This window comes from Larimichthys crocea, chromosome X, assembly GCF_000972845.2.
Source record: "Larimichthys crocea isolate SSNF chromosome X, L_crocea_2.0, whole genome shotgun sequence".
NCBI classification, from domain to species: Eukaryota; Metazoa; Chordata; class Actinopteri; family Sciaenidae; genus Larimichthys; species Larimichthys crocea.
Window position 1 is genome coordinate 28144760 of NC_040020.1, and position 24841 is coordinate 28169600.

The following is a 24841-nucleotide window of genomic DNA, read 5'->3' on the forward strand; positions in this document are numbered from 1 at the left end:
TGGTGGTGGGGGGGGTCTCAAACCCGGTCCGGGCCAGCATGGGGTACTAGTCCCTGGCCAGTGAGGAGCAACTTCATTCCATGTTTATTTATAATAATAAATATAATAATAATATAATAATAATAATAATAATTAATATTTACATATTATATATATTATATTAATTATATTATATTATATATTATATATATTATATTATATTATATTAGATTTAGATTATATTATAATACTGCTTCATTTATTTTCTGTATTGCCTGCTACTTGTTTATAGCCTTTGTTTGTTATGTGTGTAGTGTCTGGCTAAGTCCATCGTACATTTGGTGCACGACACTTGAAAAAATACATTTACATACTTACTTATTATTATACTAGGCAGAGGAGGACAGTTGAAATTGGTTGAAGGGATGTTTCAAGTGTAATATTACACTTCCATAAAGTTGGGAGAATCACGTTAAGGCCTGATATCCTGATTTTTTTCACCCCCTATGGCCAAAACACAAACACAGGATCCTACATTTCCCATAATACATCTCCTGCCCTCAGTTTGTCACACATTGTTAGCCGTAAAAACCATCTCAAATGGGGCTCCTGTCAATCTCTCATCAAACAAGAGGCAGCGGCATTATGTAAAATGTGCTTTTGCTATTTTATATTTTCATCCACATCTACTTAATTTCCTCGTTTTATCATTTAATTCCTTCTTTTGCTTGCATTTGCTTTTATCCTTTCTTCTTCTTCATTTTTTTCTTACAAAGTTTTATATTACTCAGCTGGTAGTATCATATGAAACACCATGTCAAACAACTCAGTGGCTGATTCACATTCAGTAGCATTTAAATATGTGGAAGTAGTTGCAGTGAGGTTTCATTGTTTCCCCTCTTGCCACCTGCTGAATAGAGCAAGTGTGTGATTCTGTCACATTTGGTAATGTAATCTCATCAAACAGGGGTTCCCAAGAATGAAACATGAAAAGTTCAGGAGCTTTAACTCCAATAAAGTGCTGACACTTCACATACACTCCTTGTGCTCTCCTTCCAGCCACATGTTTATTCTCTGTGCTTAAAATGAAATTTGAGACACCAAGTAGCATGGGTAATATCCTTCCGTCTTCACACACAAAGGGTTTTCTGTTTTCTAAGATCTCGATAGTTGGAAGTATGCCTGAATAAAACAGATTCTTTGAGAATGTAGACAGTTTCTCACATAGCACATAGTTTATTTTCTGTACTTCAGCACTTATTTCACCACAGAGTCCACATCCCTATGGTACAAGCCCACAATAGCTGTGAGTTTTTTTTTTATGTTGGGCTGCAGCTGCTGGTCTCCACAATAGAAATCAATGAAAAGGGAGAAGACATACAAAGGCCATTGCAACTTACAGAGAGAGAAAGAGTGAATGGGTCAAGACATCTGACATTAACTGTTGTTTTCTCTAATAAAACTCACAGGCAAGAAGATTGAATGGAGACATTTTCAAGAAAAAGCCTTGGGCAAAGAGAAGTCTAAGAGTGAGTGAGTGAGTGAAGGGAGGAATGAAGCCTCACCAGAAATCATCAACCACAGACTCGTCAGTGCACACATTCTCAGTGAAGAGTGAGAGTTTGTGTGTGTGAGTCATGTCACAGCTCTGCCTCTCCATCCCTGGTCTTTACAGGACTCTGGCAGCTGTTTCATCAGCAGTCTGTCAGCCTTTCCAGTCGGCAAGAGGCCCTGCGTCAGTACAAGGGGGAAAACTCGAAACTTTCACTAATCCTGCAACCTAAACTCATTTTGGTATGCAGTTTGAATTTGCAGCTGCATCATTTAAAAACCAGTTTGAAATGTTATATGAGCAAAAAACAAAACCTGACTTATATCCATCATTATATCACAGAGCTGAAAATGCTACTAAATCCCCTCACATCCTGCCCATCCATTTCAGACAGCATTATAATGTTGTTACACAAGGGTGTGGCTCGAGACTGAGCTCTAGCAGAAATCCTTAACAGAATTAGGATGGACTGATAATCTACAAGGCTTTTACACACACATAGTTCTTTTAAATCTGTTTCTTTGGTGTGGTCTGGTCATCCATCTGCCCAAACACCTCGTAGCTAAGATAGCTGTGAATGAAAGATGGAGTGACACACCAAAAACAAATTCAGTCGGCTGCAGATTCAGTGATTCATTATGAAAGATGTGAAGACAGGAAAAGGAAACCACCATTGCTGCAGGCCTGCATTTTTTTTTGTTAATATAAAAGGCCCTGAGCTTAAACAGCCAGAATGTCACAAGGGAATGACTGAAGCACATTTCAATTCAAGCTGAGAGCAAGCTGGCATCAACAAAGGACCACACCCGAGATCAGCGCACTTAAACTACAACTGATAGACTATAAGCTGCTCCTGGCACAAGACATTACCTCTGGACTGAGTGAAAGTAGTCCTATATATATATATATATTTACACACACATCATGTGCAAAACCCAGTCTACCTTTCCTTCGTTCTCACACAGTCTGACATGAACCATAAAGACACAGTCAGTACAGAGCAGTACATAATGTATGATGATATTAGGTTAAGTGGGTGGAAGGCGAGGATGTGCTACATCAGCTGCCAAAGCTTGCTTGTGAAGCTCAATAACCAGGAAATGAGCTCATCATATCGGACTGTTCTGAAAAAAAAAGTCCAGAATTGTAATTTCCCCTCTGTGCTTCAACATGCATGGGTGTTCACAACAGCTGTGTTTGACTATGTGTTAGATAGATATTTGCAAAAAAGCAGGAATCATAGATTAATTTAAATCATTCACGTGCTCTTTCTATCTGCCAACAAAGTAGAAAAATAAACTTTTGGTACAGTGTTGCATGATTCTAAACACATAAACAACTTTCTCCCCCTTCTGACAATCCAGAGGAACTGCATCCAAAGATCAAATGACACACACATGAAATAAAACTGTTTTAATATCAAAGAGGATCTGGAAAACATTAATCATCAGAATGGAAATATATGACACCAAGTAATTGACTTCAGTTGACTTATGTCTCTAATGCATTTTTTTTAGTACAGTTCAAGTGCAGATCATTTGTATAAAACATGATGCCATCTCGGCAATACTGGACAATATATACATGCATATTATATAATTTAAAATCCACTGATAAATTTGGCACATGTTTTCTATCTAGATCCAAAGTCCACCAGCTTATTTAGTTTAAATGTGACACCTGTGGCTATTTAGACCGAGTACAAGATGACTGGAAAAATACTGTCATCGTATTAACCTGTTACTACTTGGACCAGAGATCATCTCTCCTTCAAGAAAGAAACTTCTTTATGAAAAACATCTTCTGATGTTAAGACTGAGACTCCTTCAGCTATTGTGCGTTTGCGGCAGTACAAAGAACATAAAAATTCAAGATCCATCCACTGGGCTACAGTTTTAGACATCATTATGAAGACAACAGACAGACGAAAGAGCACTATGATTCAGTATGACATGACAATATTACAGAGCTACAAATAGGTTTGTGCTGTGATGAAGCTGTATTCTTGTTATCGACCCTAAACCCTGCTTCACTGTAATGCATTTCAAGTCATTATTTTCTTACAACAAGACAGTTCGTAGTCTGCCATCAGTGTTGTATAAATAAAGAAAGGGGCCAACAGCTTTTAAACAATGAATGAACTCTGATGTACTCTTTGTAGCTTAACATACGTGCATATGTGTTTTTAAAACATACTTCCGTGTAGGGGCTAACCACAGGAAATGTTGGGCGCTTCACTCACAATTTACTACAGCAACCAAGAGTAGCAACAAAAACAAAACTATAGTGTCAACATTTGAAGGCAACGTGATGCTTGTGCAGTAGTAGTACTGCAGCTCAGGACACAGTTTGACACTTTATACTGGAGGTGCAGCTTGTGGAAGAGAAAACAAATCAATTTGTGGTCCTGTTTTTCGATACCTTTCTAGAATCTCCCTGATTGTCTAAAAAAAGACTATAAGTTGGATTTTGTATGAATGGATTATGTATGAATTTACATGTCCCATTGGGACCTCATATGATAGAGTTTAGAGTAGTTGGGAGTAAGAAAAAGGATTTAGCTGTTGCATATGTTTTGTGAGATGTATAAATGCCTCAATATAAAAGCCCTGTCGGGAAGAGGTAAGCTACTTTGAAATACTATAAAAGGAAAAACACAAACATAAAAACAGTCAGCACCATGTGTGCACTCAGTCCTCATCATGGCACCTGTACCCACTTAGTATCTTCTCCTGGTTCAGCATTGTGCATCATTAAATACATAGGGGGAAAAAAATACTGTTTTGTTTTAAAAGCCAACAAGGAACAGAGAAATGTCTGTGCATTAGTTCACCCTGATGGTCCAGTCGTGTGTCAGTCCTCAGTTTCTTCTTCAAAAAAGTGAAGGACAGGACAAGGTCCAATAAGGAGACGGTTGTTACACATTTTTTTTATGTGCCACTGCTGAGGTTTGACCCAGATAGAGGATGTTGATGCAGAGACACTGGGCTTCAGGAGTGTTTCAGTGCATCTCTGTGATCAGCAGGGGAGGAGAGTGAGGTCACCGAGGTCAACTTTAGTTCACTAGCAGGACGTCCTCATATGTGGTCGTTCTGAAGGAAGAAGAAGAGAGACGACTCATGTAATGATTTTACATCATAATGATATCTGCAAATTTAGAGTCACATAATGGTGATATATAGCGAAATATACTCAAAAAAAGTGCTAGGATAGGATTTTAAAAAATCACAAACATGTTTGATAAATACCTCAAAATGTGTTCTAAAAAATGATCACATAAGAACAACATACTCATACACATAAAGAAACAACACCATGAGCTAAATACAACAGCAAAAAAACGCTCTTTGCACTTTGCTTTTATCTTGATAGTAAAAGTGAAGATACAGACCGGAAATGTGAGGGAAGAGGGAGAGGAGTGTGACACGCAGCAGAAGTCCCTGCAGGTCTTTTACCTGATATGACCACATAAGGTCTTTTCCTTCCTTTCCTTTGCTGCTATTGTCCGTTATTAATTAACCCTGCTGACATGTCGATCAATCTTCAGATTGTTACCTCTCATTTTTTCTCTCTCTCTCTCATTCTCTTTACCTGTCACAGCAGCAGAAGAAGGAGCATGGCGAGGTCTCCAGACCCCTGAACTTCCCTGAGCTTGGTGCGTCTGTACACTCTGCTATGAAGGCGTGCAGGTCTGTGATGTGGATAGGTTCCTGGGTTTGGTGCTGGGAAAATCAAAGAGGACACATTATTGTTATTTTTTTTAAATATATATTCAGTCAGAAAAACAGAAATGATTTAATTTCCTACCTTAATGGTCTCATAGGCTCCTGTGATGAGAGCGATGAACAGCGACAGAACCATGTAGATGAAGAGGGAGATGAAGCTGTACAGGTAAACTTGGCTGAACAGCCACACCAGAGTGCTGCTCTCCTGCATCTCCGTGAACGTCACGAACATGTCGTCCCCGTTAATGAGGGAGAACAGGCACTCAGATACCATGGACAGAGAGCGGAACTGAGGAGAGAAAACAGAAATCAAACCTCTGCAAACAGCGTTAAAGGGGGAGTGAACAGAAACTGTTATACAGTGAGTAAAGCCTGAAGTTACAGTACACAATGTTCCATAAGTGACAGTAAGAGGTAACTTTATCAGCTGAATTGTTTAAATGGAAGACGCCTGACTTCAGCAATTTGCACAAAATACACCAACTCAGGATGTCTACTAGGGAAAGAGAGACTACAGTTCTGAGTGAGTCCAGTTCACTGAGTCATTTCCTGTAGTTAGAGAAGTGAGTAGAGAGGTGTCCACATATGGGAACAGGGCTCTATCTATGGCACCTCAGCTGCTCAGAAAGTGGACACTTGTGTCCAGTGAATTTATGACTCAAGTTGAAAGGACATGTATTTTCATGTACACATAAGAACATAAAGACTATTTAAGTCAGAGACTGGTAAAAACTACTTATCCAAAGTATCCAAATGTTGTTTATAACACATAATGTTAAAAGGGTCAAATAAATTATGAAAAAAATTAGAATTTATATTTATTTCCTGAAAACGGGAGAAATTATGTAGCAGTTGCTGCACAGAAAGTGTAGTGTTATTGTTATTTATTTAAAAAGTATAAAAATGCACACTGGCATGAAATCTGTATGGTAGGAACATTAAAACTACAGCAGCTGTAAAACATGTGAGAAATGCAAGAGGCCATACCTACAGGCAGTGTTTGTCCATTCTGGGCTACTGGAGAAACATAGTGGACTCAGTGGAAGATGATCCTTCATATTATATTCAATTATTATTTTGACATCTTCTGTATATAGAGCCTTTTAAATCGTACACACTGGATGATTAAGTGCAAGTGCAAATGCTGCTGCCCCCAAGTGGCCAAAATAATAGGATATGGCAACTTTAAGTTAAGTTTTGCTCACCTTGACGTGGTATGGTCCCAGGACAATCCAGCCACAGAAGCAGTAGCCCAGATAGATGACGGCCACGCAGCAGCAGAACCGAATCACATTAGGGAACGCTGCTCGAAGTGTGACGATCAGGATCTATGGGAGGTGGAGAGACATTAGAAAGATCAAATTGCAATGTGAGAGAGAGCAGAGACACTAGATTAACAGAGTTTATTATGTTACATCAACCCATTAAGAGGAACAATTTCTCACTCTTTGACAAGTTATTAAATCAGCAGTAGCTTACAACTTAATCATCTTACACACACTAGTCTATCTGTGACTTACATTGTACTTCTGGAAGAATGTGAGGTAGCGAATTACTCCAACCCACACCAAGAGTGTGGACGTTCCCAACAGGATGCCACACAAGTCATACGAGGACATAGTCTGTCAGAAAAGAACAAGAGATACTTAATGCACTGGATATTTAAAGTTTCACAATGAACACACAGCATAAGAATCTCTATGCTGATAAATAATTCATTGATGACTTAAAATAATGCTCGCTGACATCAACTAGAGGTTTGTTGAGTTATAACCACAGTATAATTCACACAGTATAGAAGATATTGTCACTTAAGGATAACGCAGAACACACCTTTGACTCGATGCCGATTTTGACGATACTGCCAGTTATAGTGAGGATGTCGCTGATGATGAGGAGGATGTACCAGCCGTTAATGAACTCCAGCCGGTCTGCCCAGCATACTTTACGATCCATGGTCTCTCTAAAGAACTGCACAAACTCCTGATAAACACAAAGAGACAAGAAGAGAGGAATCAGCAAGACTGGCTTTACATTCATATACTGTACATACTGTAATACACACATCAATTTGAAATATCCTGAGTCTGCCAACTATTATTGTGAAACAAGTTATTCCATTATTTGGAGACTGAACTTGTGAAAATCTGTTGTTTTCCTTTGACTGGAACAGACTTTTCATACCTGTTGTAGCATGATGCCTCGCAGTATGGAGCGTCCACACAGCACAAGTGACAGCGTGCACAGCAAAGCCACAGCCACATCAAATGCTACACGCGTGTAGTTCTCAGCTGGAGGTAAAAAGCAGAGCAGTTAGCAGTGTTTCAGTTAGATGTAGTAGTAGTATTACTACTGCCATGTTCTTTGCTACTAGTTTACTGTCATTTTTCCCTTGCATACCACTGCTGCCGTATTTCTATCATCATCATTCTTCATCTAGTCTCTCACCGTGTCCAGAGACGCTCGGGTCCTTGCACTCCTTTATGGTTGCCCGGTTTTCTAACTGGATCTTCACCTTGCCGCTGTGAGCCTTGTTATCCAGGACGATCTGGAGGTGAGAGAGAGAGACCACCAGCAGACAATTCATATATTTCAAAACTGTAGTAATTTTAGAACATAAAGTTTTTCTAATGAAATATAGATTGGTTGTTTTCATGGTTTCATTTAGCCAGATTTGCACAGTGCATCACTGAAAACACAGAGGTCATGTCCTCTGTAAATATTTCTAAATATCTGACATGAAGAGGAGCCTACATTATGCAATAACACGCTTTTTTAGACTAACTATTTTGAGGGTTATCATATATGTATATATGTTATATGATAACAAAATCAAAATAAGTATAATTTAGTATTCTCCATCACAAAGCTGGCAGTGTAGAAATAAAATTAAAACCATTACATAGGAAGATAGTTTGTACAGTTAAATGACTAAATAAGATGTTTGTTACAATATTTTTTTATTGGATAAAAAAGGGAGAGAAAACGTCTAAAATATCTTTGGCTCTCTGGCTCACGTATTGCATTATGAGAGCCACATTTAGTGAGTGTCCTTCAAGGACACAAGGATATATTGCATCAGTGTAAATTGATGCCTTATCATCTGGAATTTATGTTAATTTAGCCAAATATTTGGACTGGAGGTGAAAAAGAAACTAAAATAAACAAGGCATGTAATTTAAGTCACTTAATTATAACTAATCAGTTCCTAGTAACTTTTCCAATCAGCCCCTGACAGGTGAGGTCATTTCTACCAAACATTTGCAGATACAAATAACCATCTAAACATCTGCAGCAAGCTGTTATTCTACCCCATTATGATGAAACTGAACAAAAAATAGAACAGCAATTGTGCAAAATGACAGAAGCCTCAAACAGGATTTGTGTTTTTCTAATTTCCATAAAATACTTACAACAAACAAACAAAGCAGCATGTCTAATAAACCTGACATCGAAAACCTCTGGATCATGCATGCACGATGTCTTCATTACTTACCGTTATATAAAAAGTGTAGCAGTCTGGGATCTCATTGTTGATGATGGTCTGTATATTGATTGCCTTCAGCTGGAACTCTATAGTAACGTTAATGAACCTTGGAAAAAGAAATTGGTGTTAATTAAGAGAGGAAACAGATGTTTCATGTTGCCAGAATGACTTGACTGACTTGCTGTGTGTGTGTGTGTGTGTGTGTGTGTGTGTGTGTTGGAACAAAGATAAGTGACTTATCACCATCAGATACTGCAGAGATAGATCTCCCCAATAGACACCATACAAGGTGAAGCTGAAGCCATGTGAAAAATGAAGCCTTACTTGTGGAACTTGAGTGTAAAGTTTTTATAGCTGCTGCCAAGCGGAGCTGGAGGGACTGACAGCGGGTTCACACCTATACAGTCTGAAAATAGACGACAGAAGACAGAAAAGTCAGAGTTATGTTGAGTAAATACTGACATATACTGAAGTCACCATCAAAGATGCGAAAAACTCAATTTGCAATTTCTGGCATTTTGCTGTCTCTCTCTCTCTATACAAGTATGAGTAATCCAAATTATTACAAGTAGCAGTATTTGACATAATTATGATAGGAGATGGAGAAAGACCAACGTTATGTGTTTTCCACGGTTTTGTACTTCCTCTTAATTTGGTGAAAGTTGACTAAAAAAACACAGCGATATGAGGAAGTAGGAAACTCCGAGGGTACGCAACACCCTCTCACTGGAATTGGCATATAAATAAGGTAATGCACAAAAATGCTGGTGGCATTTACAGATACTGGACAAAAATTTAATAATAACTATAATGTAGCTGTGAGCAGATATGAGGACATTCAAAGTGTTTATAATGAAATAAAATATACAGTATTTATTAACAATTACAACATCTCCTCTGAGGACATATGGTGTGTTCTTACAACTGTTTCAAGCAACCAGGGATGTTTAAAATAACAATACATGGACCTCTGCTGAGGCGCAACTGACAGAACATCACTGCACTCACCAATGAAAAAAAAACAAACAAACTGGTGACCTGATTACATGACTATGACGTCTGCATTTCATAATAAGTAGATCAGTTTGTAGATTACGTGACTCATCAGATTCTGTGATGACTTGGTTAAGTTCAGTGGCAAACCGTGATAAATAAACAGAAACACTTCACACCGTATTGAATACTTTATCAAAATGTATACATTTCTGATGCACGACTTTGTGTCCATAAAACTTCCCATGTTTTTCTTTGCTGTACCTGAAGGGACACAGTAACACTTTAAGCAGCTTCCAGCAGAGCAGAGTGTGCTTTCTGCCTGAGCAATCCCAAAGGGTGCATGCAAAGTGTTGACATACTGATGATGATAATAATAATAATAATAATAATACTAATAATAATAATAATACAACAATCTGTGATATAGTGACATTATCATCTCCCTGAATAATTCAGGTGACCCCATCATCATTTTCTAAAATAGCATTTATAGAATAGATAGAAAACAATTTCATAATTACAAGATAAATTCCTTGTAGATATAGGATCTTGATCTCGTAATTTTTTTGATAATTTTGACTTAAAATATATATGTAAGAGTATATTTTCACCTAATGATTTCATAGTTACAATGTGATATGAACACCAAAACAAGACTATGGGATCGTAACTGTTTATTTTCAGGAGTTACAATGATTTTTTCTTTATATTTAAAAAGCCTTTGTTGCCCTTTGTTTGAGAATGCACACCAGCTGTGGTAACTACTTTTGTATGTATCGGAGCAGCAGTGCATCCTCAAACATTCCTCCGACGCAGATGTTTCCTTTTGAAGTGATAAAAGAGGTTGCTTGTGTTGCTCCCTCAGGTAGACGACTGTCACCATGGATAGTCTACAGATAATTGTACTCTACTATGACTGACTATTTAAAACTGAATTATGTGGAAACTATGCATGAGCTATTCCTCTCCACTTTTTCATGTGTTTGGTTTAATGTAAAAGGGAAGCGTGCACTTTTGTTTTTCAGTGACCATGACCGAGTCATCAGCTGCACTTGTGACATGCAGCAGCACAAATGCTCACAATGTACTTCATGCGATGTGACAATTAAATTCTTGCAAAAATAGTATAACTAAACTCACATCATGGTACATACTTCCTTTGATGTAGTGTTCACACCCATTATACATGCACCATTAAATGTGTGACAGCTTGTCACAGAGGAAAAAAGTTTATATTTTAGCACAGAGCAGATAGCAACCTTTAAGCACTGCCGGAGATCACAGGCCAGCAATACCTCCTCCACATTTTACACGTACCTGTGATGATATGTGGGTCTATACTGAAGGTGTCATTGGCTGGGTCGATGCGTCCCTTCTTGAAGTACTGCTGGCAGAGGGAGAGTGCGCTTCCATTCACACCAACACCGTAGACGTATGCATAGCGTCCCACTGTGGTCTCTGGTAAAGCCAGATACTGGGTGAGAAGATGAAAGGAGAGAACGGATGCTGATAAGATTTCAACTTGATCCAAAAAAATTGCATGCATCTTTATGATTCTACTTTATAAATGTAAACAGATGAGAGGAAAAAGGAGAGAGACTACTGGAGGGAAAATGACCAGAGTCTCTGTTGAGTCTCAGACAGAGGCTGAGCTGAACATAAACAAGCACAGACAGTAACTACCTTACACCTCGCCTCTGTACAGATGGTACAGTGGTCAAATTCCTGGGAATGAAGCGAGGGTTCTGTCTTCCTGTCAGCTTTGTACACTATTTTATAATTTTATGATGGCCTGACCTTGCTTCCTTTGGTTCTGTCAGGACTCTGATTATTTATTGCAAACAACTTGGCTGTGGCAGTGAAGGCATAAACTGGTAGAGGCACACACTTACATACTTTGCAATACTTTCACCAGTGCTGATGAAAAGTGATCAGGTAGAAATGTCCTTGTTGTACCTGTATGCAATGTACTCTTTAATGTGCTTTTGTTTTGGTGTTAGCTTACTGTCCAGCTAATCTAAGAATTCAAAAGTGGAGCACTATTATAAGTGGTTTCATATATTACAGCAGCCTTTCCATTTTCCTCAGGTCTTACCTGCTCCACAGCGTAGAAAATGTGGTCATAGACGTCACTCTGTGTGTAAACAGCAAAGGTGTCATCTGAAGACTCATCATAGTCTTTCAGGAAAAGGTGCTTGAAGGTCATAGTGTTCTCCTCTTTGAAGGTCACCACCACCTGGTTACTGAGGCCAAACAGCACTAACTGCAGCAAAGAGGGGAAAACATTGTCAGGTCAAAAAACCTGATTTGCACCTCTTAACATCGCAGGTACAGTATATCATATATGTCTGTAAACCATAAATCTTACCAAACATTTTCTCTGAAACTGTAAATTATTAATATTATTAGTAATGTAAAATGGAATAAATAAACTGATGAAAAAGGACAAACAAATGTACAAGAAAATAGTTAGAATCTCTTAACATGTAATGTATAAATGAATAGTAATGGTATTATAAGCTTATTTCTTGCATGTTTTCTGCTGTATTTGTGAGTGTAAACAGTGAAACAATATTCTTTACAAACTTAAACTGTTCTGTGACATTTAATATTTGTTAGCTCGTCCCACTTCACACTAACTGGTTAGAACTTAACGGGATATTTCTGGGTTTTTGCAGTGTGGATGTATGAGTTTGGAGAAGCAGACAGAAGTCCCATGGAAGTAGAGCAAAGCACTGCTGTGGACAGGGTCAGCAGAAAAAACACATTTTAGAAAAAGGCAACTTTATTCATCATTAATCTAAGTGTATGCTATCGTGAGCATATTCTCATGGCTTTGTCTTCTACAGCTCTACTAGTTCTAAGGTTGAGACGATGTAGCACAGAGGGAAAGGACTGCCTGATAACATGTTAAAGCAGGACAAATATGCTTAAGCACTTACATGAATATTGATTTTTTTCATGTGGGCCCTAACTATGTGGCTAAAACAAGTTTTTCTGCTTACTCAGTACATGCCAGTGCTTTGCTTTAGCTCTGTGCTGGGACTTCTGTCTGCTCCTTGAAACTGTCTATTGTCTAAGTCAAACAATCCTACTTCAGAAAACCCACAGTATGCCTTTAAACCACATAAACTTAAACAGAAACATACAACAAACAAGCAACAAATAACTGAGGTGTAGCATTTGATGTACCTGAGCTGTGACAACAAAGATCTTGAGCAGTTGCAGGATGAGCTTATAAGGCTTGCGGCCTTTGGCGTGATATTTATCACAAGGGCTCATGAAGAAGTATTTCAACTTCCTACGAATGGCCTCCTCTTGCTGATCAGACCCGACCCAATGACCTGCCGTCGCTGTCGGGAGCCGATGGTTGCTGTGGTTGCTTCCATGATTGTTAATGTGGTGGTCATGCTCCCCGCTGCTGTCTGTGGAGCCGTAGCGAGTCCCCGAGCAGGACAGGCCTTCTCGTTCTGAAAGAAAAACGTTGATTTTTTCAGTGATGCTCGTGCAGACTTTTAAACTTTTATAACATCTTAATCTCAGTGTGTGTGTGTGTATGTATGTATGTATGTATGTATGTATGTATGTATGTGTGTATATATATATATATATATATATATTATATAATATATATATATATATATAATAATATATATATATATAATATATATATATATATATATATATTATATAATATTATAGATATATATATATAGTATTGTTTAGGCTCTAGTCGATAAAAGAAGCATCTCCAGATTTATATTTTCTTCATAAAACCACAATGTACTGTATTTTACAAACATTAACCACAGAAAGATTCTTCTATCAGCTGGTATTTATTCAGCGTGACAGACTTGTGACTCAAAGTTAGAATTTCTTACAGGCTTTTTCCCCACAGAAACTGTTTAGAAATGTTTTGTTTATTTCTGAACATATTGATGAATAAATGGAGCTAGGTCACAAAGCTAAAAGAACATCAAGGCTGTGGTAAATCAAACATACATCGTAGTTATGCGATTAGACAAAATGGGGAGATGAGCACCAGGACAAGAGTCTCTATTGTGCCGTCCAACAACTTACTGAGAGGCAAAGCACCGATCACATGAACTGAACTGGTATTTCAAAGTGCTGACCCCAAGTCTAGTCATTTCTTGCCAAACCTGACTCCACCTTCAATGACACAGACTTCCAGTGACAGCATCCTGTCATCACCACACATGTGCCTCACCTCAGTCCGACACCTTCTCTTTGTCTGTCAGTGTGTACAGCTTTACTCTTCTCTGTCCCCTCTGGCACTTTGAACCATGTGCTCAGCTCGCCTATGCATGTGATTTAACCCTTTTAACTCCAAAACTAGGAGGACTAATACAAATAAATGGTTGTCCTCCAAAGTACACAGGGCACAAAAAGAGATTCAATGTTTGATTTTCAGCTGTATGTTTTCAGCTGCTTACAGCTGTAAAAAAAGGAGCTCTTTTGCATGCTGGTTACTGCTGACATCAGTGTAATAGATGATTAGTCGCAGGAAGTGAGGCAGATTCCTGGGATGGTTCAGGAACAGCTGACAAAGTTTAGATGTCTGGCCTGACTGGGTTTGACGAGTGTAGCAACAGAAATTTAGGAAACTAGGTGTGAGGTTAAATGAAGTAAAGCACAGAAGAACCACTTTACTTTACTTAATCATTTTCTCCTGAGCATGATGTTAAAGCAAGATTCCATAACTTTTGTTTACATAAAATGTTTTAAATCATTTTGCTGCTACACTGAATAATAATCAGGTGAATAGTGTCCATCTTTCCCACTCCACGTCCTCTGCATTATGTAACTTTGCGCTCCCATGAGAAGTACATACACACAAAGTCACACACCACCAACTATTTCACCTATCCTGGTGAAACTAGATAATATTTTATGGAGAAAATGTTTTCTGGTTTCCCTCTGATCTCCTCTGGCTGCTTTGCATCAACTCTGTTATTTATAGAGTTTCTTAATAGTGAGAGTTTCAACAATGCTATTGCATAATGTGTGACAGAAACGATAGGCCACAATTGATCCCAAACTTTGGACATCCTTGTGGACGGCCTCTTCGCTCTCTTCCACAAGTTTTTGACTTGAGTCGATCCCCGGGGCAGAACGCAAGTGACTACTTAAACAAAATTAATGATTAAGCAGGAAACAGAGATTATCCAGATGGATTCACTGACTAAACTCTGATAATCTACCTGTGTGTGTGCGTGTGTTCTCAATTTGTTTAGTTCATGTACCAGCTTCTAAATCTGAGTCTGACTCCCAATTTATGTTGCAAAATAGTGACACAAAGAAGTTTAATTTGATTTGTGTCCGATGATTAGATGACAGACAGACAGAGAACAATTACAGTGAGCATGTGCCAGCCTCCATAAAGCTGTTAATCAGAGAAATAAAAAGTTATTTCCTGATTGTTTTACAGAGGTTAAATTCAGCACATATAGACACAAGAAAAAATGATTCAAGAATTTTTTGTACTCGAATTACTCGAGTACTCGTTGCAGCTCTACTGACATTAAAGCAGAGACTTTATACTTGGAAGCAAAGCAGGTCGATGTGTTGTGTCTTTGTAGGAACTGACCGGATCGTAGGAAAATCACAAAGTGGGCTAATCATGTTTAATGCTCGTCACATGCTTTTAGCCGGTTAGACCTCGGGAAAAACAAAAAAAATGGGGTCACTCAGTTCAGACACGATGACTTGTCGGGTTGGCAGTAAGCTCAAAGTGGTCAGGGTGGTTAGTAGATTGAGATTTCTAGCCCTATTCGACAAACATGTGGAATTTATTTAAATATTACTATGTAGTCAAAGTCAGCACGTGCAGGGTCAGATAAACTGCTGAGTCAGGATGAATCCAGACTCAGCACACACAGTAAGTCAGCAGAGCAAAACCACCAGCTTTGCGGATTTGTCCAATGGAAATGAGAAGTGAAACAGGGCAAAGGTACCACTGTTGTTCAGTACCAGCACGCACAAACTGTAAACAAGCTTCATATTCAACAGAACAAGATTACACAGGAAAGTTAGGCTGGCACAACTCCAAATTCACCTGTTGCGTGGCACTATAATCAAGCAATTGAAAAATGTTTGTTCCTGTTGCTCTAAGTGACACAATGCTGAGGTGAATTTCTTTGCACACTATTTAGGATCATGTAACTAAAAGGAGAGGACCAATTTGTTTTTATAAGGAACCATCTATGACACTAATGTAAATTAACGGGCAGTCTCACTTCCAAAAATGAAAAAGACTGGAACAGACAAAGAGCATACAACACTTACATTGAAGTAATTTAAGCTTTCAGACACTGTTGAAGTGAAATTTTTAGTAATCCTACTACATGAGGCTGGCCAATTACCAGTGTATTTATGAGCATCACAAAATACAGATTACCTTTTGTTTAGTTTTTATTAAAAGACCAGCCCAGAGTCTCCTGGTAGCTCACCTGGAAGAGCATGCACCCAAAGTACAGAGCCTTAGTCCTTACTGCAGCAGCCCAGGGTTCAAGTCTGACCCGTGGCTCTTTGCTGCATGTCATTCCCCCTCTCTCTCCCCACATACCCGTCCCACTCTTCAGCTGACACATAAAAATATAAAAAGGTCCATAAAGACTAGTCCAATCTGTTGGGAATGATCTTGTTTCCAATCATATGATTAGTTAAGTTTAAAGAAACGGACACTTTTGTTCTGAATATCAGCAGTTGATAAAATGCTGATTTTCCATCTCTAAACTCTTCAATTATGTATCTGAAATTGGCCTAAAAGAATCCTCCACTGATTTATAACACTGTTGGACTGTCAAAACCTGGAACTACAGGTGTGCTATGCTTGTTAGCCTAAAGCATAGCTGAAGGCCAAGGTTTGGTAACACAACCCCAGATTTTTTTGTTTTTTAATTTTCAAACTGTCTCCTGTCTCCAGACAGACTCAAGTGAAATTTATCAGATATCACCCAGCTTCCTCTCGAGCCCTAAAAGACTTTCTACAACTTTTAGTTAAAAGGTTAAGTTCATGTGGCAGAAATAAAAAGTCTGAGCCTTTAATGAAGCATGACATTTAACTGACATTAAAGATATTTACAACTATGAGGCAACTGATTTAATAGATTTATTTGCTTAGTTGGTCACACCCTTATATGGTTTAAGTCTTAAATTAATGTCTTAAGTCTTCAGTCTTTTTTTTTTTTTTTGGTCTTTGCTCAATGTCTGTAAGCTATAATAAGTAGGTAAGTCTACTGTGCATGACTCACCCTAGGAAATTAGTTGTAACTTAAGGTTTTATGATACCACATGTAGTTTCCTGAAAGTCCACATTCACAGGCATCAGTTCCTTCGTTATCCAACACCTGCTGTTAACCTGTGTGACTTTCTGGCTGTTAAGGTGATATGAACAACATTCAAATGAGCACACGTCTTCAACAGAATTAGCTGAGAGCGACAGCATTTTAATGAATTCTGCTTCAAACGAGGCAGGCCAGGTGCCCTGATTTTGACAGGGGTTGCGTGCCTCAGTGAGAAGAATGAAGAACAGACGAAAGAATCCAACCACTTCACATTTCATGCAGACAATAGGCAGGACGCCGAGTGCACACATATCTTCTGATCTGATCAGTGGAGTGTGCCGATCGTCATGGCAGATAGAAATCGGACAAATAAAAGTGGGTGCAGGCCATTGACCCTGCCACCAGATTTGACACAAGCAGAGTTAATCTGAAAAAATATCTGGCTCTTCCTGTTCATGACTGTCTTTTGAGTGCTGGCAAAAACACTAATGTCACTACATGTCTGTCAGTCAAAGTCCTTACTGTAACTGGAAATGTCAACATCGTGGTATCTGCATTTAGATCAAGTCTGGCAGTCCACAACAAGAGGCCACCCACAGGTTAAGTGTCTAAAACTTCCACTTACACCCGGGTTAAAGGAAGCATTTTGAAGAAAAAAAGATGATATATTGATAGTCATGTTCTGGGCTATGTGTGTGTGAGAGGTGATACTTTTGGATGACTACATCCTTCTTTTGCAGCAATGTGTTTCACTTCACTTTACACTTTAGTTGAGCTTCAACACAAGAGTTACTATCTGGGTGAGAAAAAGAGGTCTGATGTGGCTTTAAATGCTCTGAAAGACAGATACACCTATCTCAAAAGCTCTGCATATGCATAGCTAGATTTCACTGGTAGTGTGCATAAAGACGTGTAATATGGGTAAACTGACCCTTTAACTTGAAACTTACTGAACACATACTGTGTGTGATACAAGATAATGCAACTCTTCATCTGTATGCGTGACTCATACCTTCAAGAAAACACAAGCCGTTCTTAATAAAATCTATGACATAAATATAACTCAAGGTCTACTTACTATCCTTTTCCGAGCTTTGTCAACATACTGTTTTCAAGGTCAAGAATGAACTTTCACACTCAAAATTAAAAAAAAAAATCCTTCGCAGTCAGAGGATCACAATGATCAGTGGAGCCTTACTTCATCCAACCCGCATCAACAATCTCTCTCAAAAAAAAGAAAAACTGCAGACTCAGCCATGCATGAGAGAAGCTTAGGAAGCGGCGTTGAAACTATTATTATGCATGAAAGAGTTAGGCCTTTTAAGTGTGCCTGGCTTAGTAGATTTGCTGAAAGGGGGGCTGATAATGATGATGGAGGTGGACCATCTGGGTCTTTAATGGGCAAAGAGTCTTAACAACAGTCTCCCTTAGACCGAGAAAACCCACAGTCACTGCAACGTCTGAACTTTGGGGAAGGTGTAGTAGTATAGTTTCAAGGCAAGGCAAGGCAAGTTTATTTGTATAGCACAATTCGTACACAAGGCAATTCATAGTGCTTTACAGAGGCAAGGAAAAACATTTGACATTAAGACAAGCAATAGCAATAGAAACAAAAAATTAAAAAGAGAAGAAAATTTAATTAAAAAGAGAAGAATGTCATTTAAAATCATTAAAATAGGAAATTTGAAAACAATTTAAAACAATAAACGAATCACTGGATTATGATTAAAAGTTCTTTAAAAGAGCTCAGCCATAAGCACGTGAAAATAGAAAAGTTTTTAACCTGGATTTAAAAGTGCTAAGAGTTGGGGCTGATTTCAGTCCTGCTGGTAGTTTATTAATTCACAGTCTGTATTAATGTTGAGTCACTTAATTCAAATTAAAAGTGCATTCTATTAACTATAATCTACAACACACACACACACACACACACACACACACACACACATATAGCTACAAGTCACAATGATATTATTTTTTTAAATAATCTTTCCATTGTGTTTAAGATTAAACAACTATCATTTAGTCTATGAATGTCAGAAAATAGTGTCCAAACACAAGGTCATGTCGTTAAATGCCTTGTTTGGTTTGACTAACAGTCCAAAACTCAAGTGTATTATTATATTATGTGTGTCATAAAAAATAAAAATAAAAACAGCAAATCCTCACATTTAAGAAGCAGTGAAGTTTTCTGAAATACGTAGCTACATTTTCTGTCAACGACAAATCAATTAGTTTGAGTTTTAATGTAGTATTGCTATCTGATCTCACAAACAATTAAAACACAACACCTGACAAAAGCCAAACAAAGGTATTATGCTTTTATTTTGTAAAGTATTATTATGACGTGTTTAAGTAATAAATAATTCAATATCTATCTCTAACTGTCATCATTTTAGTTTTTATGACTGCTGTATGATAATCAAGAGGAGGCCACGTCTAATGAACTTTCTGTTATTGTTTTCAAGTCACATTAGTGCCTGAAGCTTCTGTGTTTTCTGTGTTAAGTCAGGACTTGTGGTGGTTTTGGAAATAGCGGTAAATCCCACTTTGCAAACAAGGAGTAAAATTTGGAGTCATCACTGCAAATCCATGAAGCTGACAGAGCAGTTTGGGGATGATAGTGACTAACATTACTGTAACTCAGCTGACCAGAAGATGACAGAGCAGAAACAGCTGAGGAGACACCAGAACAAAACACAAAACACCAAAAAGCAGAGCTCCAAAAGTAGTTTCAACTCCAAACTGTGTGATGAGCAATGACAGCGTGGTAACAACAAGCAAAACAAACGTACACACGGACAAAGAAGTTTTTGTACTTTACCTGAGGAGTCCTGGTGTCCTGCCGCCGCCATGTAGTTAACCCTTTTAAAAAAACAATATGTAACTCATAAAGATAAATGCCTAGCTGTTTATGTAAGTATTTATTTAGCTGTGTTAGCAGTAACTGGTTTACAGCTCTCACGACAAACTGTTGTCCTCCTCACACAGCCGCGAGCCGAGCCGCTCACACGTCGCTTCCTCCTCTCAGGTCACGTGACCGGCACCACGTGACCGACAGATTTTATTTTTTTACGGCAGGTCCCGTGCGAGGCATGACTCTCCAGGAACTCATTTATTTATTTATTTATATTTTGTGAAATTATAAACCCTGAAAAATATCCACCATTACCTTGTGTGCCATGATTTTCCTATTGCTTTTTTTCGCATCAAAATCTTACTAAATGTTGGTACATAAAGTATCCTCAATGTCACTAACTACAACTATAAAATAAATATATTATGAGACTAACAAAGTTACAGCAGAGGCGAAAGCTGATCTTTTATTTCTGATGGAAATGGGATGGTAGAGGCATTAGAAATATTATTATTTGTCTGATTCAAGAAAAAGGCTTCTGCAGTACTCTGTAACTAAAAAACAAAGAAGGTGCTCTGACCTTATCTGGGATCGTTGGCGTGAAGGTGCCTCACCAGGCAGAAATATGTATACTTCCAAAGAACTTTCAGTCCTAAAAAGTCAGTACGGAAATAAATTTAGCCCCTTGCTACAAGTATTTCAGTCACAAGACAAAATGCGCAAACCGTCTAGTGAGGTTTTTGAGGGTAAATGTAAAGAAAAGGTTATCTCTCACAACAAACTTCAACAGACTGTTGCACCTAAGGGAATCATCTAAATTACATTTTTATTAGTACATAAAGTGTCACTAAGGTGCCTCTAAAGTACTATAACTATAAAATGTATATATTATTAGAATAACAAGCTTGGAGAAAGCAGCTCTAGCAGAGGTGTAGGTTGATCCATTACTTTTGCTTTTATGCAAATGAGATGGTAAAATAATTCTCATTAAGAATTTCAACACTGTGCCACCAGCATCTGCATTTTAACCGAATTTTGCCAAAGATTAAAAGCAGGACTGCTGTGCTGGAATACATTAGGTGTTCATCTGATCACTCATTAAAAAGGCTACTGCAACATTATTAGTTGCATAATAAATTTAGCTTTCACTAGAAGTCATAGAATAAACTGTGCAAAGAAGCCTAGTGAGTTTTTTCAAAGGCAAAGGCAAAACTTTTTTTAACTCTCTTGCAACAGACTTCAGTGGATTGGTGGCACAGCAGATTGACATGTCATAGCAGGAAACTCACAGGTGTTATCAACGGTAGGTGAGGTCCTGTTATGGTGTGTGCTGGTCCAGTCACTGTCACTGGGACACTTCATGGAACTGAACCATTCCTATTGTTACTGGTCCACCTGTGTTTTTCTGGTTAAGATGTACAATGTGTAACCAGTCCAAAGTACCATTAGTCAGTCAAACAGGAACAGAGTCTCTTGTTTTTCATCTAGCAGACAAATTACTCACCTTCCCTCCCCGTTTTCCCAACACTTAATTTTCCAGTTGCAGTAATCTATATGGTTAAACACCCATGGTTCCTGAAAACATTAAATATGAATATAACTATTCCCAAGTTCAAGAAAAAAAACATCTTTATCCAAGGAACATCCCTTCATGTATTTATATTATTTACATTTGTATCAGAGCAAATAGAAGGGGTATAAACATTACATTGCATAAACAAACATGCAAACCATAATCCTTTAACTGCATACATAACGTGACGAATAAAGCTGCCCCACCTTTGGGATACATCCCTGTTAGACTGTGTTGTGCTGACCCCACAATACAAACATGTACAGACAGACTGACAGTGATACAGATAAGATCCCATCAGGTTGGTCAATTCAGATGCAGTCACACGTTTTAGCTGACTAATATGGCAATATGGGGAAATGGAAGATTTTCCATCAGCTGGCTTGGAAAGTGTTGGTGTCAGCCTAATACTCAAAAACAAGAACCTCAACTGTAGCACAAGATTAACAAACTGTTTCGGGGAAATACGTTTTAAGGCAATGTTTACAATCTGAAGTGTCCCTGGTAAGTCTCACTTTGAGTGAAACAAATCAATAAATATGCCTCAGTAACAAATACATGTAAACCATTCAACACAATACATTCTTTTGTAGAAGCCATTGATCTTTTAGTTGAGTGAGAGAAAGTGAATTGGCAATAATTTTGATAATTGATTGACTTTTTTGTAATAATAAGTTGAAAATCTTTGAGCTCTGGCCTGTTGATGCAATGCAAATACATCAACCTACATTTAATTTTAATGGGCAATGAAAATAATTGTTTACTGTAGGTCTATTCTTCTTTGCTATTTGCAAGAAAAATTATTTTAAACCAGTGAATTCACAATCAAATATTCTTGAATAAAATCTTTACACTGCGTTCACCATACTCCATTCAACGTTATACCTCAGCCTACACATTCAAACACACACACTCTCAATCTTTAATTCCCCCTCCCCTATCTGCCTTCCAGTGCTTTGTCTCTAGCAATCACTGCCTCATCGAACTTGATCATAAGCGTAGTGCCTTTGTGCCAGTGGACGGTGACCTTTGCAGGGAAGCCGCTGTGAGTGAGGATGGCCTCTACGACGCCTCCAGTGAAGGCTGCACAGTTCAAGGTGCTGTTCTCTTTAGGAACTGAGATGTATGTGTTGACAAGGGGCTCTTTTTCAATGATGTAGTAGGTCTTGTCATCATCGTTGGCCTGCTCCAGCTTGTCTGCCTCCTTACCGAACAAGGCTCTCCACACAGATACCTGTGGAGTACAAAGCAAATGACTGATGGGGGTGTAGGCAGAGATTCACGCTGGTGGTATACTGACTAACAAGACATGACTGTATCACGTCTCATTTAATTCCCATTATGGAATAATAGTGCCAAGATCACAGCTGTTCATTCATTGGATTATAACAAAACTTATTTGTCACTTTGTTTCACTGACTTAGAGCCCTGTTTTAATCACACAAGAGCAAAGACAAGCACAAAGTGGATCACCACAAAAGGGCTGGGTGAGGCGGAGTACAAAATAGAAGATGTGGTGATTAATAAAAACACTCTCAGCCAGTTACATCACTGGTGTTAGAGCAAGTAAGTATTCAGATACTTGATAGTTGATTTATTAATACCATAGAACAAATGTATGATCAGCAAAATGTTCTTAAAGTAATATAAGTGGGGAAAACAAACACAGGAGTATTTTCAAGAACCTTTTTTGAAATTAGTGTGAGAATCTTGAAAAAAAGAGCAAATAAGTGTTTTTTGTTTAGAATCAAGGAAACTCATAAAACACGTTGTAGTTTAATTTCATCGCAGTAGCAGATTTTCTCACACTTTTAAAACTCAATTACAGGCATACAGTACTACTATGCAGTGTACTTGTACGCTCACTCTATATTTGATTTAATCCATCCTTGTTTAGCTTGGTCGTCCTTGTTGTACATCTATTTCTATTACAACTCTGTGTAACGTTGAGATCAATGAAGACAGATTCTTTGTTTGTATACAATAAAGCTGATTCTGACTTTTATTTTCCAGCATTTGAACTATGCAAAATGTCAATCTGTAACTCAAGCAATCCGCAGTGAAGTACTATTTTTTCTATCTGACATGTAGCAGAAAATGCAAATACTCAAGTAAAGTGCATGTACCTTAAGTAGGCCTACTGTACTTAGTACGTAGATGTACTTAGTTACTTTCTACTGTTGTTCACAGCAGACTTTTTGGTATATCACAAAATATAGATGTCATTAATAACATTAGTGTTGTATATTCTCAGTGGCCTGGTTTACTGGGTTTACATTTCAGTGGTGCAGAGCAATCATCGCTGTACAGGCTCCACCTGTGCACTCCCTGCTATGACAGGTCAGTGGGTATGTACCTTGATGAACAGCAGTATGTTCAGTACTTTGGTCTCTCTCTTGCCGTTCTTCTCTCTCAGCACCAGCACATCCAGCAGGCTGGCTCCCACCCGCTGTCCCAGCTCGGCCAGACGAGCCTGCAGCTCGGTCACAGAGTACACTCGGCTCTGGCAGTACTGCACCACCTCCGAGAACAGCAGGGCGAAGGCGCTCACACTCACCTCGGTTTTGGGTCGGCTCAGAGGCCGCTCCAAAATAGCAGACTTGCCTCGGGTGAAGCGAGTCTCCATTATTATTTAATTAAGAGCTGCAGAGAGAGAGAGAGAGGTAAACACAAGCACAAGCTGCTGGTTAGCAGGCTAATGCTAAATAGACCAAACGCCAAAATAACATCTGCAAAGATTGAGCTATGTCAGTAATATTACTCACAGAAAGACACTCAACCTACAAAAAAACAAAACTCACATTAACACTTACTACCACACTACACCTGCTTTTGTTGTCGTTTCGAGTATTTCCTGTTCCGGGTGAATACGTCACTTTGTCACATGGCTTACTCAGATTTAAACCAAACACACACAGAGTCAGTGTTTAAACTTTTTAATCTTTTACTTACATGTATGTAAATATTATGTATATATCTGGACACTCTTTGCTTTTTCAATCAGCTTTATGTCGTGGTCACCTCAATCTATATTATGGCAAGAACCAGACAACTAAGTAAAGAAGAAACAACAGTCCATTATTACTTTAAGACATGAATGTCACATGAATCTAGGAAATTTCAAGAATTTGAATGTGATTTCAAGCGCAGTCACAAAAACCATTACATTCTGTGACGATGACTGGTTTTCGAACAACACAACCGATGGTCACACCTGTTAATTGAAAAGCTAACTAGATAACTACCTCATTAAAGACTGAGAAAATGCTAGACGTTTGCAAAGATTTTCATCAAAACACAACCTATAAACAGGCAATCATATCAAAATGATTGATTGATTGATTTTACTCCCTTGAGCATTTACC

General features: G+C 38.3%; 2 protein-coding genes and 1 long non-coding RNA gene across 7 annotated transcripts; 1 reads left to right on the top strand and 2 right to left on the bottom strand.

Moving 5' to 3' along the window:
• The first annotated feature begins 1200 nt into the window (after positions 1-1200).
• LOC113746593 (uncharacterized) lies at positions 1201-4296 on the top strand. The gene is made up of 2 exons (XR_003462973.1): positions 1201-1508; positions 1655-4296. It is a non-coding gene; the product is annotated as an uncharacterized LOC113746593 (long non-coding RNA).
• mcoln1a (mucolipin TRP cation channel 1a) lies at positions 2930-20092 on the bottom strand. 2 transcript variants are annotated; one of them, XM_019261670.2, is made up of 15 exons: positions 20003-20092; positions 19871-19911; positions 12932-13209; positions 11835-12002; positions 11057-11213; positions 9068-9149; positions 8753-8849; positions 7705-7804; positions 7441-7547; positions 7090-7239; positions 6777-6878; positions 6462-6584; positions 5339-5545; positions 5123-5253; positions 2930-4623 (listed from the first exon to the last, which is right to left on the bottom strand). In XM_019261670.2, the coding sequence occupies exons 2-15, from the start codon at positions 19899-19901 to the stop codon at positions 4587-4589; spliced, it is 1770 nt and encodes a 589-aa protein (XP_019117215.1). In that variant the 5' UTR covers positions 19902-19911; positions 20003-20092; the 3' UTR covers positions 2930-4586. The 2 variants fall into 2 exon arrangements, with proteins under 2 accessions (XP_019117215.1, XP_010738705.2); XM_010740403.3 differs by having other exon boundaries at positions 20012-20072.
• Positions 20093-21514: 1422 nt separating this feature from the next.
• trappc5 (trafficking protein particle complex subunit 5) lies at positions 21515-24365 on the bottom strand. 4 transcript variants are annotated; one of them, XM_019261625.2, is made up of 3 exons: positions 24290-24365; positions 23833-24119; positions 21515-22710 (listed from the first exon to the last, which is right to left on the bottom strand). In XM_019261625.2, the coding sequence occupies exons 2-3, from the start codon at positions 24100-24102 to the stop codon at positions 22414-22416; spliced, it is 567 nt and encodes a 188-aa protein (XP_019117170.1). In that variant the 5' UTR covers positions 24103-24119; positions 24290-24365; the 3' UTR covers positions 21515-22413. The 4 variants fall into 4 exon arrangements, with proteins under 4 accessions (XP_019117170.1, XP_019117172.1, XP_010738706.1 ...); XM_019261627.2 differs by having other exon boundaries at positions 24303-24358; XM_010740404.3 differs by having other exon boundaries at positions 24278-24347.
• Positions 24366-24841: the final 476 nt, after the last annotated feature.

Bases quoted from the DNA above. Each gene is read 5' to 3' on its own strand.
- trappc5 (XM_019261625.2), bottom strand. From the start codon at position 24,102: ATGGAGACTCGCTTCACCCGAGGCAAGTCTGCTATTTTGGAGCGGCCT. The intron at 22,711-23,832 runs GTACATACCCAC...TGTACTCCACAG, and splicing joins ACATACTGCTGTTCATCAAG to GTATCTGTGTGGAGAGCCTT.
- mcoln1a (XM_019261670.2), bottom strand. From the start codon at position 19,901: ATGGCGGCGGCAGGACACCAGGACTCCTCAG. The intron at 6,879-7,089 runs GTGTGTTCTGCG...CTTTTCTGACAG, and splicing joins AAATCGGCATCGAGTCAAAG to ACTATGTCCTCGTATGACTT. The intron at 4,624-5,122 runs GTAAAGAGAATG...TTCTTCCTTCAG, and splicing joins TTCTTCTGCTGCTGTGACAG to AACGACCACATATGAGGACG.